General features: G+C 43.3%; 1 protein-coding gene across 1 annotated transcript in view; it reads left to right on the top strand.

Moving 5' to 3' along the window:
* The first annotated feature begins 1,960 nt into the window (after positions 1 to 1,960).
* Positions 1,961 to 12,883, top strand: part of Slc2a13 (solute carrier family 2 member 13) — a 349,959-nt gene continuing 339,036 nt past the window's right edge. The window contains exon 1 of the mRNA XM_070038876.1: positions 1,961 to 2,776. Coding sequence (XP_069894977.1) covers positions 2,194 to 2,776 — 583 coding nt within the window. The 5' untranslated portion in view covers positions 1,961 to 2,193. The remainder of the gene's footprint in view (positions 2,777 to 12,883) is intronic.

Genomic DNA, 12,883 nt, shown 5'->3' with positions numbered 1-12,883 from the left:
CCAGCTTTTTGATGGTTAATTGGAGATAAAAGCCTTACAGACTTTTCTGCCAACCATGATCCTTAGATCTCAGCCTCCTGGGTAGCTAGGATTACAAGTGTGAGCCTCCAGTGCCAGGCTTAATTTCTTCCTAGATGTAACCCAAGATAAAGTATATAAATGTTCTGATATGGTACATAAAGTATATAAATGTTCTGGTATGGGACTAAATAATTTCAAATACAGTTTGTATTCCAGACCTCTCAGAACTGAATTTCTAGGTCTCGATGACTAGAAGCCAAGGTGTTTAGTCACTATTCCAGCTAGTTTAAAGGTCAGGCTTGTTTCTGGTCAAGAAGAAACTTTCTCTCTCAGCTGCTTCCTTCTCCAGGGGAGGGCAGCCCTGCCCTTAGAAGCCACGTGAAGCAGCTCACCACGAGGGGGCGCGGGTTCGCTACAGTAGTCTAGGGGAAAATGCGCTCACCTGAATCTTTAAAATCTGAATCTTAGATTTCTTCACTCTGGGCGAAGGCTGTACTTCACGGATCCCTAGAAATGGCGGTAGAGATATGCAAGACATTTAAACAGTGACTCCCTCCAAGCTCATTAATTCATTTTTTTCCTACTTGCTGAAAACTGCTCTACTAGGGAGATAATCACAACTGATAAATCTCAATGAAAACAATTTTTGACAGATTCTAACGTAATATTTTATTGCAACAGGCATGACAAAATCACTCTCTCTAAAAGGTAAAAAACTGAGACTGCATGAAAAATAGGCCCATGCTAAGAAACCTTTTGCTCAAATAAGGGAAATAAAATCACACTAGAATTCTAGGTTAGAATATACCACGATGTTTTACGTGTGGCTCTCAGCCTGAATAATGAAGGCATCTCAAAGAGATGTGTCATCTTTTTCTCGTGAAGTGGAACTGTATAAAATAATTTACAAACAATTCCAATCAAAGGGAAAAAAACCCAAATACCTGGCAATTAACAACTAAAATAATTCATCTTAAATAATGTTTGTTTCAAACAAATGAAACTATTCTTTTCAAATAGAGAGTGACAGTGATTTTTTCAGGGACAGAAGGTATCTTTCATTTGGGTGGACTGTTGAAGACAAGATGAAGACACCTGTCAAACTACAAATCAGGTATCTCTCGTTTTTCTTCTCATCCAAATCAGGTATCTCATTTTTCTTCTCATCCCTGGGAATACCCTGGTTATATAAAAGTCGAACTGCAAACATGTGAGTTCTCTTTTACCCACCAGGAATCCACGGGAGAAGCTTTGGGATTCACGTGTTTCCTTTGTCCTCAGAGTCAAGTTATACCATGGATTTAAAATAAGCACAATTTCAGACTGGCAGTGGGAGCGGAATCTGGTTATAGAAACCAACCAACACCGTCCTGAATCACTCCAGAAAAAAACCTCACCGGATACCAGGGAAATAGCACACACTGGCTAACGTGGCCATACTATAAAAGGAAGGTTGCTTGCTAAGCGTCATCCAGGATAATTTATTTTTCTCCTAGGCCTGACTTAGAAGTCAAGTCAGTTTGTCTTAGGGGCTCCCCTATCCTCTTCCAATCCCTGCAAAATAGTGATCAGTGTATCTGGATTCGATTACCTAGCAACATCCTCCTTTTTACCTTCCTCTGCCCCCTGCTTCCCCAGATGCAGCCGGTAAACCATGCTAAATCCAGTCCCGTGTTCAGAACCCTCGCTCACTCAGCAGCAGCTTTTCTTCGTGAGGTGGGTGGAGCTTGATGAGATGACTCCAAGGCCACGCCCACAGAGGAGGCGGGACCTCCCTCTTTCCTCACGCACTGAGGGGGCGGGGAGGGAGCTCTGCCCCTCCCACAAGAGGCGAGGATCCTGGAGGCTCCGCCCCTGCCTGGGTGCACGTGACCCCGGCCCCGCCCCCTCGGTCGCTCTGCAGCGCCAGCTCGGCAAGCGAGGGAGGCGTGAGGTGAGCTCGGGCGGCAGCGGCGGCGCGCGGCGGGGCGGCCCGCGACGAGGCGCAGCAACTTTGTCGCCTCGGACAGCGGCCGTGGCCGTCGCAGAGCGGACTGAGAGGTTGAAGGCAGCAGCGGCAGCAGCGGAAGCAGCGGCGGCGGCGGCTCTTCCCGCCCGCTCGGGGCCGTCCGGTCCTCAGAGTCCGTCTTCCCTTTCACCGCTCCGGGCCACCCGGGTCCCCTTTCCCGCCCTATGTCCCGCAAGGCGAGCGACAATGTGGAGTACACGCTGCGGAGCCTGAGCAGCCTGATGGGCGAGCGGCGCAGGAAGCAGCCGGAGCCGGACGCGGCGAGCGGGGCCGGGGAGCGGAGCCTCCTGGCGGCCGAGTCCACGGCGAGCTTGCAGAGCGCGGGCGGCGGGAGCGGCGGCGGCGGCGGCGGCGGCGGCGGGGCCGGCAGCGGCGGGGACCTGGAGCGCGCGGCGCGCAGGCAGTTCCAGCAGGACGAGACCCCCGCGTTCGTGTACGTGGCGGCCGCCTTCTCCGCCCTGGGAGGCTTCCTCTTCGGCTACGACACCGGCGTGGTGTCCGGGGCCATGCTGCTGCTCAAGCGGCAGCTCAGCCTGGACGCGCTGTGGCAGGAGCTGCTGGTGTCCAGCACGGTGGGGGCGGCCGCCGTCGCGGCGCTGGCCGGCGGGGCCCTCAACGGGGTCTGCGGCCGCCGCGCCGCCATCCTCCTGGCCAGTGCCCTCTTCACCGCCGGCTCGGCCGTGCTGGCTGCCGCCGCCAACAAGGAGACGCTGCTCGCCGGGCGACTGGTGGTGGGATTCGGCATCGGTGAGGCGTTTTTGTTTTCTAATTTTAATTTTGTTTTGGGGGGCCGGGGAGGGGCAGGAGGGGGTGCGCGGGACCCCAGCGTCCCGGTGAACGAATCCCCGACCACTTCGCGGGCCTCCGGAGCCCACCTCTTGGTGGGATCTCTAAAGCCGTCTCTCCAGGTTTACCCAGGGTGGCGAAAATGGAATCCTGGGCTGCGAACTTCCAGATGACCCGTTGGGTCCTTGATCCAGCCTGAACCCGATGCAGCGTCTTGAGCTTGACGGTCCTTTCCGCGGACGCGGCGTCCATCTGTGCGATCCCTCTACTTGTGGGGTCGCTTACCCAGGACCCAGCCAGCGCTCATCAGAAAGCAATTTTCACTGAAGTCATTCTGAACTTGAAGTCTTATGATTTTTGTTAGGTCGTGGGTCTTGAACTCAGGGCTTGCGTGCTGTCCCTGAGGGTGTGTTTTTTTTCCCCCCTCAAGGCTACGCACTACCACTATGAGCCGCAGCTCCACTTCCAATTCAGAACTCTTTTTTAAGACCGCTTACTTTAATCTCCGTTCCTTCTGTAGTCATTTCCTATTTATCTTTTAGAGGGAATTCTGTCTCCCACCCCTCCTTCCCTCCTTCTCTCTTTCTCTCCACCCCTCTCTCCCTCTCTCTCTCTCTCTCTGCTGTTTGTGTTTCCTTTCAGCTTTCACCCTGCTCCAAAGTGTACCCACGGATCTCTTTTTATATATTAAAAAAATCTATATTTTTCCTCCTCATGCTTTCTAACTGGTGACTAAATTATCTATAGAAGGCCGTGTTATGTTCCTAAATTCATTTATGAGCTACTCTAGTGGATAAATGGATCCAGCCCAAGGATGGGTGTTTGCAATTTACTTTTAAAACTAAGGGATTAAGGTTCCCAGGGCATTGATTTTAATTTTTTTCCTCACCTTGGTTGCTGAGCAGAGGAGGGGCAATTGGCAAGTTCTTGGTAGATGGAAGCCATTTGGAATCTTCCCAGTATTATTAGAAAGCACTTTTGAGGGAAAGTGGGAAGGTGGAACTTAAATCTCATAGTGATTTTTTTATTCTGAGGGACTCGGTGGATACTTTTTAAAATATTTATTATTATTCAGTGTGTTTGTGTGTCAGTCCTGGGGATTGAACTCAAAACCTGGGTACTGTCCTTGAGAATTTTGCTCAAGGCTGGTGCTGTACCACTTGAGCCACAGCTCTACTTCTGGCTCTGTGTGTAGGTGTGTGGTGTGTGGTGTGTGTGTGTGTGTTTTGCTGGTTAATTGGAAAGCGGAGTCTCATGGACTTTTCTTTTTTAAACAATTTATTATTATAATTATCTTTAAGTAGTTGTACAATGAAGTTCCCATTCTACAGAACAGTATATGAATACAAGGTGTCTGACAGCATTGTCACCCGTCACTCCTAACCCACCCCATCTCTCACATTTCTTTATTTTAAATTGAGATTAGGTGATTACATAAATTTCACATATTTCACAGTATTGTGGAATAGTGGTACTTAGTTAAAGTCACAAACACATTTTAACGTCCACAAGGCAAATTGTCTTTATTATATTCCATAAAATTTGTGAATTCTATGAGCTTTGACAATACAATTATTTCTTCTACATCACATGATGTTTACATCTTTCCTTTTGCTTCCTGTAAGCTGTTCCCTCTTTTCCTCTCATTCTTCCCTTCCCATCGCTGTCTTTGGGTTTCTTAGTTCTTAGTTCTTTTTCTTCTATGTCCAGTGCAGCTGATAGGACACACACACACACACACACACACACACACACACACACACACACACACTCTCTCTCTCTCTCTCTCTCTCTCTCTCTCTCTCTCTCTCTCTCTCTCTCTCACGGTCAAGAACATGGAGTCATTTAGCGATGCTACGACAAAATAAGTGGCTGTTCTTTGTTTCTTGAGTCCTGTTTAGTCATATCTCCTTGCATTTTGGCTTTAGCATCCACATATCAGGGAGACCATGTGCTGTCTCTTTGTTCTTGGCTTACCTCGTTCAAAATAATTTGTTCTAGTTCCATCCATTTCCCTGCAAATGCCATTAGTTTGTCCTTTCTAATGGCTGCATAATATTCCATTGTATATAGGTACCACAATTTTTGTATCCATTCATCAGTAATGGGGCATTTGGGTTGCTTCCATATCTTATCTTGGCTATTGTCAACAGTGCTGCAATGAATATGGAGGTGCATATGTCCTCCTATCCTGGTTCCTGTTGTTCAGGATAGATGCCTAGAAGTGGTACGGCTGGGTCATAAGGGAGGTCTATATTTAGCTTTCTGAGGACCCTCCAGACTGCTTTCCAAAGTGGTTGTAATAGTGTACATTCCCACCAGCAGGGCAATAGGGTTTCTTTCTCCGCATCCCCTCCAGCATTTGTCATTGGCTGAATTTAAGGCCATTCTGACTGGGGTAAGGTGGTATCTCAGGGTTGTTTTTATTTGCATTTCCTTTATAGCCTGGGATGATGAACATTTCCTCATGTGTTTCTTTGCTATTTTTGTCTCTTCTTCTGAGAAGTCTGTCTTTAGTTCCCTTGCCCATTTAGTAATTGGTTTGTTAGGTTTGGGAGGGATTAGTTTCTTGAGTTCCTGTATATAATGGATATTAAGTCCTTGCCTGATATATTGCTGGTAAATATTTTTTCCCAATTAGTTGACTGTCTTTCTAGCTTGGTTGCTGTGTCTTTAGCTGTGCAGCAACTTTTTATTTTAAGGTCGTCCCATTTGTCGAGACTCTCCCAATTTGTTGTGACCCTGGGACTCTGTTCAGGAAGTTCCTGCCTGTGCTTATAAGTTCAAGTGTCTCTCCTAACTCTGTCCTGCAGTAGTTTCAGAATATCAGGTTTATGTTAAGGTCTTCAATCCATTTTGAGTTGACGTTAGTGTAGGGGTGACAGGCTAGGGTCCACTTTTAGTTTTCTGCATGTGGCTTTTGAGGGAAAGTGGGGACATATAACTTAAATCTCACTAGTGATTTTTTTTTCTGAGACTTGGTGGATATTTTTAAAAATGTTCATTATTCAGTGTATTTGTGTGTCAGTCAGTCCTGGGGATTGAACTCAAAGCCTGGGTACTCTCCTTGAGAATTTTGCTCAAGGCTGGTGCTGTACCACTTGAGCCACAACTCTACTTCTGGCTCTGTGTGTGTGTGTGTGTGTGTGTGTGTGTGTGTGTGTGTGTGTGTGTGTGTGTGTGTGTGTGTGTGTGTGTGTGTGTGTGTGTGTGCGCGCGCGCGCCACAACTCTACTTCTGGCTGTGTGTGTGTGTGTGTGTGTGTGTGTGTGTGTGTGTGTTGCTGGTTAATTGGAGATCAGAGTCTCCTGGACTTTTCTGTGGGGGCTGGCTTCAAAATTTGATTCTCAAATCTCATCCTCCTGAGTAGCTAGCATGACAGAGTAAGACACTAGTGCCCAGCATAATTCAGGTTTTTTTACATTGCCCTTAGGGCAGTGTTGAAGTGTTTCTCATACTGTCTGAGGCTTGTTTATTTTTTTGTGCCAGTCTAGGGCTTCAACTCAGAGCTTTTTCACTCAAAACACTCTACCATTGGAGCCAGAGCTTTAGGTCCAGTGTTTCAATGGTTGATTGGAGATTCTCTTCCAGAATTTCTTACCTGGACTGGTTTTGAAACAAGATCCTCAGATCTCAGCCTCCTGAGTAGGTAGCTAGAATTATAAGAGCTGTTGTTGCTCACCAGTTACTTTATTACTACTTGTTCCATGTGAATGTGCTGACCCCTCTTCCTAGGTTCTAAGGGGAAGCAAAGAGACTTACTCAACTCTGCATGCAAGACTCTGAGCCTAACACCTAGCTCACTGTACTTGACATCCTAAAGTTGTCATTACTGACTTCTCTTTTGTATGTATATTGCACTGCTAATTGGGGCCAGGCTCTAAGTAAAATGTGAAATTGGCAAATAAAATTCAAAATGACCAAGAAAAGAAAAATACATGTCGCTTTGTAGGAGAATGAACAATTTATGCTTTTAGGATTCCTCAACCAATAACTTGCTGTAGGATCAAAGGACCAGGGTTGTTGCTGTTGTTATTTTGTGCTGCTATAGGATCCTGAACTGAGGGCTGAAGAGCTCTTAATTTGCTTTTTCATTCAAAGCTGGCATTCTACCACTTGAGCCACATCTCCATTTCCAGGTGGTTTTTCCCCCCTTCTGATTATTTGGAGATAAGGGTCTCACACATTTTTCTCCCCAAGGTGGCTTTGAACCATGATCCTCAGATCAGCCTCCTGAGTAGGTAGGATTACAGGTGTCAGCCACCAACTAGGACCACAATTTGTTTTTTTCCCATCCCCAGGTTCCTCTGCTAGGGGTATGTGAGAGTTTCCTTTTGTTTTGTTTTCTTGTGTTGGGGATAAGACCCATGGCTTTGACCAGGCTAGGCAAGTGCTCTACCAAGGAGTAACATTCTTAGCCTTTGCTTTTTGTTTTTCTCTGACAGAGGAAGTGACATTTTAAAGTAGCAAGATTTGTTCAACTTGAGTCTCCCTTGTGATTTTGAAAGAGGTATTTTGGAGAGGGTTCTCTATGAAGCATCTAAGTATTAGATGGGCATTTCAGCATTGTTACGCTTTCTGACTGGAACACTTGGACCTGTGTTGTGCATCAGGTTCTCATCTGGCATGTGCAGAATGGTGAGGAGAGGCTAATGGCCATAAGGGCAGGCAGGTGGAGCCATAGCCAACTGGGGCCACAGCCAGATAGGACAAACCTCTTCTTAAGGGAGGCTCCCATAAATGGCCGAAGAGCTCAAAGGGTACATTTGTCTTCAAGAGAGTGGTATATTGACTGAGGATGGGGGGATGAGACAAGAACCATCTAAGGTAGGGAATGAATACAGAAGGGCAAAAGGAGGACTGGTAGATACAACAAAGAAATTGAAACAGAGAGATTGGAAATGCAGATGTGTAAGGACTGTGGTGACTGGGTTCAAAGCCTCTTTCTATGGTCTCCAGGCTCATGGCCTAACCACTGAATCAGCACTGATTCAGACCTTCTCTGGCCTCTCTCACTTCTCATAGAAAGCACTCCTTTTCCCCTCCTCCTCCATGAAAGAAGCCTGGATACAAAGTTTCATAAAGTTCTTTGCCTTTATAAAGGAACAATATGCAGTCAAAAACAAGCTTCAGCACAGAATACATTAACAAAAATAGTTTCTGATTTGCTATCAGAAAAAAATACATCAAATTAGGATCTATGGTAAGTATGTAGCTGTATACATAAAATTCTTATAAAATTTCAAGATGTCATCAGCCTTCCAAAAGACAACTGTTATTTCTTGCTACAGGGAAAGGGGTTCCTAGCATAAACATTTTATTTGTTCCTTTCTGAGAGAAGCTAAACCAGTTTTGTTTGTTGAAGACATTGACTTTTCATGCAATCCTTTTTGTCTTTGTAAGTGGTTAAATTTTATGTGTGGCCTGTGGGGAGGGGTTATTCTTTGATAACTTAGTCAAGGTTGGTTAAGAAAATATGATTTGTGATATTTTTTCCTTGCAGGAAGAAGGCTCATGTGGACAGGGAGTTAATTTTGATTATTTACTAGGACATAGCTGAAATTTGTTGAACACATGGATGAATACTGCAAAAAAAAAAAAATCCATTGATGGAATAGTCTCTATCAAAACCACAAATAGCCCCCAAAAGAGCACATTATTGAAATATTTGAAAGGCTATCTAAAGGTTCTAATTGTAAGAGTTTAATGCAATCATTTATCTCTTCAGCAAATGATAATTAAGTTTCCCTTATTGACTGATTCTTTTAGATTTGGAGTAAGCAGTAATTAGATTAGATTAAAAAAAAATCCCACCCTGGAGGTGTTCATTCCAACACCTGTGAAGCAAGCAATTGAAAGGTAGTGGAGGATTCTCTCAAGTAGTAGAGAAAATATAGGTGATTGATTCTTTGTGGGGGGGAGGAGGAATAGGACACTGGACTAGGGAAGGCTTTACAGAAAATGGTTATTTCTGCTAGGGTTTGAAGGATAAATAGGAGTTGGGCAGGTAATGTAGAGGGAGCCAGGAAACTGCATTGGTGTGTATTAGGAACAATGGAATAACTTAATGTTATCTCACCCCATCTTCCTGACTGGGAAACCAGGTCTTAATGTGGAAACATCTTACAGCAGCTAAATGAGGTCACTGATACTGTGTCAAGATTCTGGAAACAAGACTTCGGCTTGGTGGGGTGGCTCTAACCTGTAATCCCAGCTGCTGGGAAGATGGAGATGAAGTGCATCACAGACAACCTGGGTAAAAGTTAGCAAAACTTCATCTCAACCAATGAGCTGGGTGTGGTAGTGTATACCTATTTGAGTTATATGCAGCAAGTGGAACTATTAGGATTAAATGTAAATGTGAGACTATATTAGGATAATAACTAATGAGAAAGGTCTAGAGGCTCAGGTGGTAGCAGGTACAGGACCCAGAATTCAAACCCCTGTGTCACAAAATAACAACAACAACAACAAACCCTCAAAGAATCTTTTTTAAATTCCAAGAATCTCTTTTTTTCAAAGAATCTCTTTTTTTCTTATTTTACTGGATGATTAGGGAGATTATAGTAGGTGTGAAGGCACAATGGGAGAGCTGCAGGATGGGATCATCATAACTAGTGTCTTTGGAGGTTGGTAAAGCTGAGTGGGACTTATTTAAAACATGTCTATCCAGGGCCATCCTTGGGAAGTTTTTAACCTCCTGTGACAAGTGTAATTACATTAAACATTCCTTGAATCTGACTTGTTGTTGTTTAGTAAGTAAATGAAATGCTGTGGCTGTGACTTCCTCGCATAGGAAGAGCTTCTAGTCCCTTCAGCAGTAGTGTGCTGTGGTGAATTGGTGCTAAATAAGTCATTCAGTGAAAGACTGAGCATATGAAATTATGGCCATTGTGTTCTTTCTGGCTTCTGGATCCTATTTTCTTGAGGAGTTGCAACAAACAGTTCCAGTGACTTGTGAGTAGAGGTTTATCTTAGTTTTTTTTTTTCCTTGTTGTTTTATTTTGGTTGGAAGGTGTTACTGAGATTTCAACTCATGGCATTGTGCTTGCTAGATAAGAAGTTCTACCACTTGAGCTACACCCTAGAGCTATTTTAGTTTTTTTCATTTTGCCTCTGTTGGTCCTGAGAACAGTCTTTATTCATTCTCCCTACTAATTACCATTACCAACTGAACTTTTACAGTATGAAACTTTAGATATCAAATAGCATTTTCTTCTCACATAGCATTTTTTGATCCCCAAAATTATAATTCCACAGGTTAATATTATTTATTTTTATTAATTTTTTAAAAGCAGACTATCTTTTAAATAACACATCTTTATTTGTTGTTTATTTCATTATTGAGGTTTGAACTCAGGGCCTTTTGCTCGATGTTTTGCACAGGCTGGTATTCTACCACTTGAGCTATAAATTCACTTCTGGCTTTTTGCTGGCTAATTGGAGTTTTAGGAGTTTTAGGAGTCTCCTGGATTTTTCTAACTGGGCTGGTTTCAAACCATGACTCATATCTCAGTCTTTTGAGTAACCTAGATTACAGGCATGAGCCACTAGAGCCTGGTTATTATTTATTTTATTTTATTCTTTAGCAGACTTATGCCTATAATAATTCTTTAAAAATCTGGTTAGTTATAGTAATATTGAAGGAATGTGAGTTTGTTCAAGTTCGTTTTATTTTCTGTGATTCTGTATCTCTGATAACTAACACCGTAAAGCATGCATAAAAAGGGCAGATTATAAGAACACAGCCATTGGTATACCTGTTGACATGCACAGTCAGGATGAAAAAGGCACATAAATGAGCCCTAACTCCTTGACATTGGCATTTAATGCTTCTTACAAGTAGTGATTTAGTGGCTGCAAAAGGAAGGAACATCAGGGTATCTAGATTCTGATATTCACTGGTAGCAACCTTTTCCTTAGTGCTGATATATACTTTACACATCACTAGATTTGATAGAATCATCTTAGATTTACATCAGTTGCTGCTGTAATCCTCTGCTGAGTACTTCCTCCAGTGACACACAATTTATAGCTACTGATCATACCATATAATTGGCATATTACAACCTGCTGAGTGACTCTTTAAGAAATACCACATTTTTCAAATAATATTGTTATTTAAAAAATCTTATTTAGGGCTGGGAAGTTGGCTCAGTGGTAGAGTGCTTGCCTTGCATGCCTGAGGCCCTGGGTTCCATTCCTCAGCACCACATAAGCAAAAAAAGAAAAAAGCCAGAAGTGGCACTGTGGCTCAAGTGGCAGAGTGCTAGCCTTGAGCTGAAGAGCTGAGGGACAGTGCCCAGGCCCAGAGTTCAGGCCCCAGGACCAGACCCCCCCAAAAAAAATCTTACTTAGTTTGCTTGTTTCTGTGACTTGAATGCAGTGCCTTTCACTCTTGCTCAGCTTGCTTGCTTGGCTGGTGCTCTATCATTGAGCCAGGCTTCCAGTCTAGTGTTTTTGCTAGTTGCAGGAACCTGAGACTTTTCTGCCCAGACTAGCTTTGAGCCTTGAAGGTTTCAGCCTATAGAGTAGCTAGGACTAAAGGCCTTAAGGACCAGTGCCTTAAATAGTTCTTTAAATCATACCTCTTAATATAAAGCAAATGGAAAATCTTGTTTGATTAAAAATTCATACAATAGTGACATTAATGTCAATAAAACTTTTCTTTAACATAAATGTATTTAGAAGCAGCCAGATTTTCAAATGAGCAGTTAATGTGGAATTTCTGGGAGAAAAGTAATAATTGGATTTGTTCTCTCTGCTCTTCCACTTCCATTTTTTTTTTTTTTTTATTGTGAGAATACCATACCGAGGAGTTACAATTACATGGGCAAGATAACGAGTACATTTCTTATCAAGCATTGTTGCCCCCTCTTTCTTTCCCCTTCCCATCCCTTCCCATACTCCCCCCATCCCCTAACCCGATCCTCCCCCCCACCCCCCACCAAAGTTGTAAAGTTCATTTTTCGACATAACGACTTGTACATCTCATTGTTGCAGTGGGTCCACCTGTAAAAGAATGACATTGCTCCATTTGTTAGGAACTGGAAAGACTTGGAAAAAATTACATTAAGTGAAGTAAGCCAGGCCCAAAGAAACATAGGTCACATGGTGTCCCTTATTTGCAATAACTAGTATATGTCTGAGTCAAGCAGAAAAGGTCAGATAAGTTGATGTTAGGGGAATGAACCCCAAGATAAGTATTCAAATGTTTTTGTTTTTTTTCCTTTCAGGCAATTGTTTCTAACATATTTATAAGATGATTTCTATGTTGCTTTGTATGTCCCTCCCCCATGGTATAACCCATGTTTTCACTGTATTTGATGTTGGTATAATTTGTGGAGGGATCTTTTTGTGCTTGGATCTTTTTACAAGCAAGGAAGGCTTTTGAATTTGGATTGGTTCTCTGTAATGATTTGAAACCAGTAGGTAAAATGGACCTTCATTTGATTTTTGTTTCCATGTTATATACATATATACATACATACATTTTTGCTTCCTCCCTCCCTCCTTCTGGTACCAGAAGGGTTACCTGCTGCAGATTTATAGTGTGGATTATGACTTAATTATGTTTGCTCTGTAGGATTGCCACACCCTTTCGTTCAGTGAGTTGTCAGGCCCCTGACTAGTGTCTTCATGTGACTTCTGAAGAACACGTTGCCATGTTTCCCACTTCTGTGTTAAAGCTCAAAGAACACCAAGTTAACTAATTGTCTTTGATTTGAACAACCTTACTAGTTAAACTTGGGAATGGAACTCCCATGGTGTTTCTCTGCCAGGTAAAGAATTAAGAGACAGTAGATGTGCATATTATCATAAAAATATTTTATGAAATGAACTCTAAGAAAAGGAACAAGAGACTTTTTTAGTTGCTGTTTTTGTTTTCTTTTCCCTTTATCTTGTCTTTGGTAGGTAAGTAAGCGGGGCACAGAAAAGGTGAACAAATACAACAGTGGTACTCACTAGACATTATATAGAAAATGAACTGTACATCTTGTGGGTGGGAACAGGAGGGAAAAACTGGAAGTGAGGGAGGGAAGGGGAGACATGGTTCAAAAAGAAAAT

Source organism: Dipodomys merriami, unplaced genomic scaffold (assembly GCF_024711535.1).
Source record: "Dipodomys merriami isolate MVZ:Mamm:240054 unplaced genomic scaffold, mDipMer1.0.p SCAF_10, whole genome shotgun sequence".
Taxonomy (NCBI): Eukaryota; Metazoa; Chordata; class Mammalia; order Rodentia; family Heteromyidae; genus Dipodomys; species Dipodomys merriami.
Note: the sequence above shows the minus strand (reverse complement) of the source record. Positions and strands in the feature narration are given on the sequence as shown.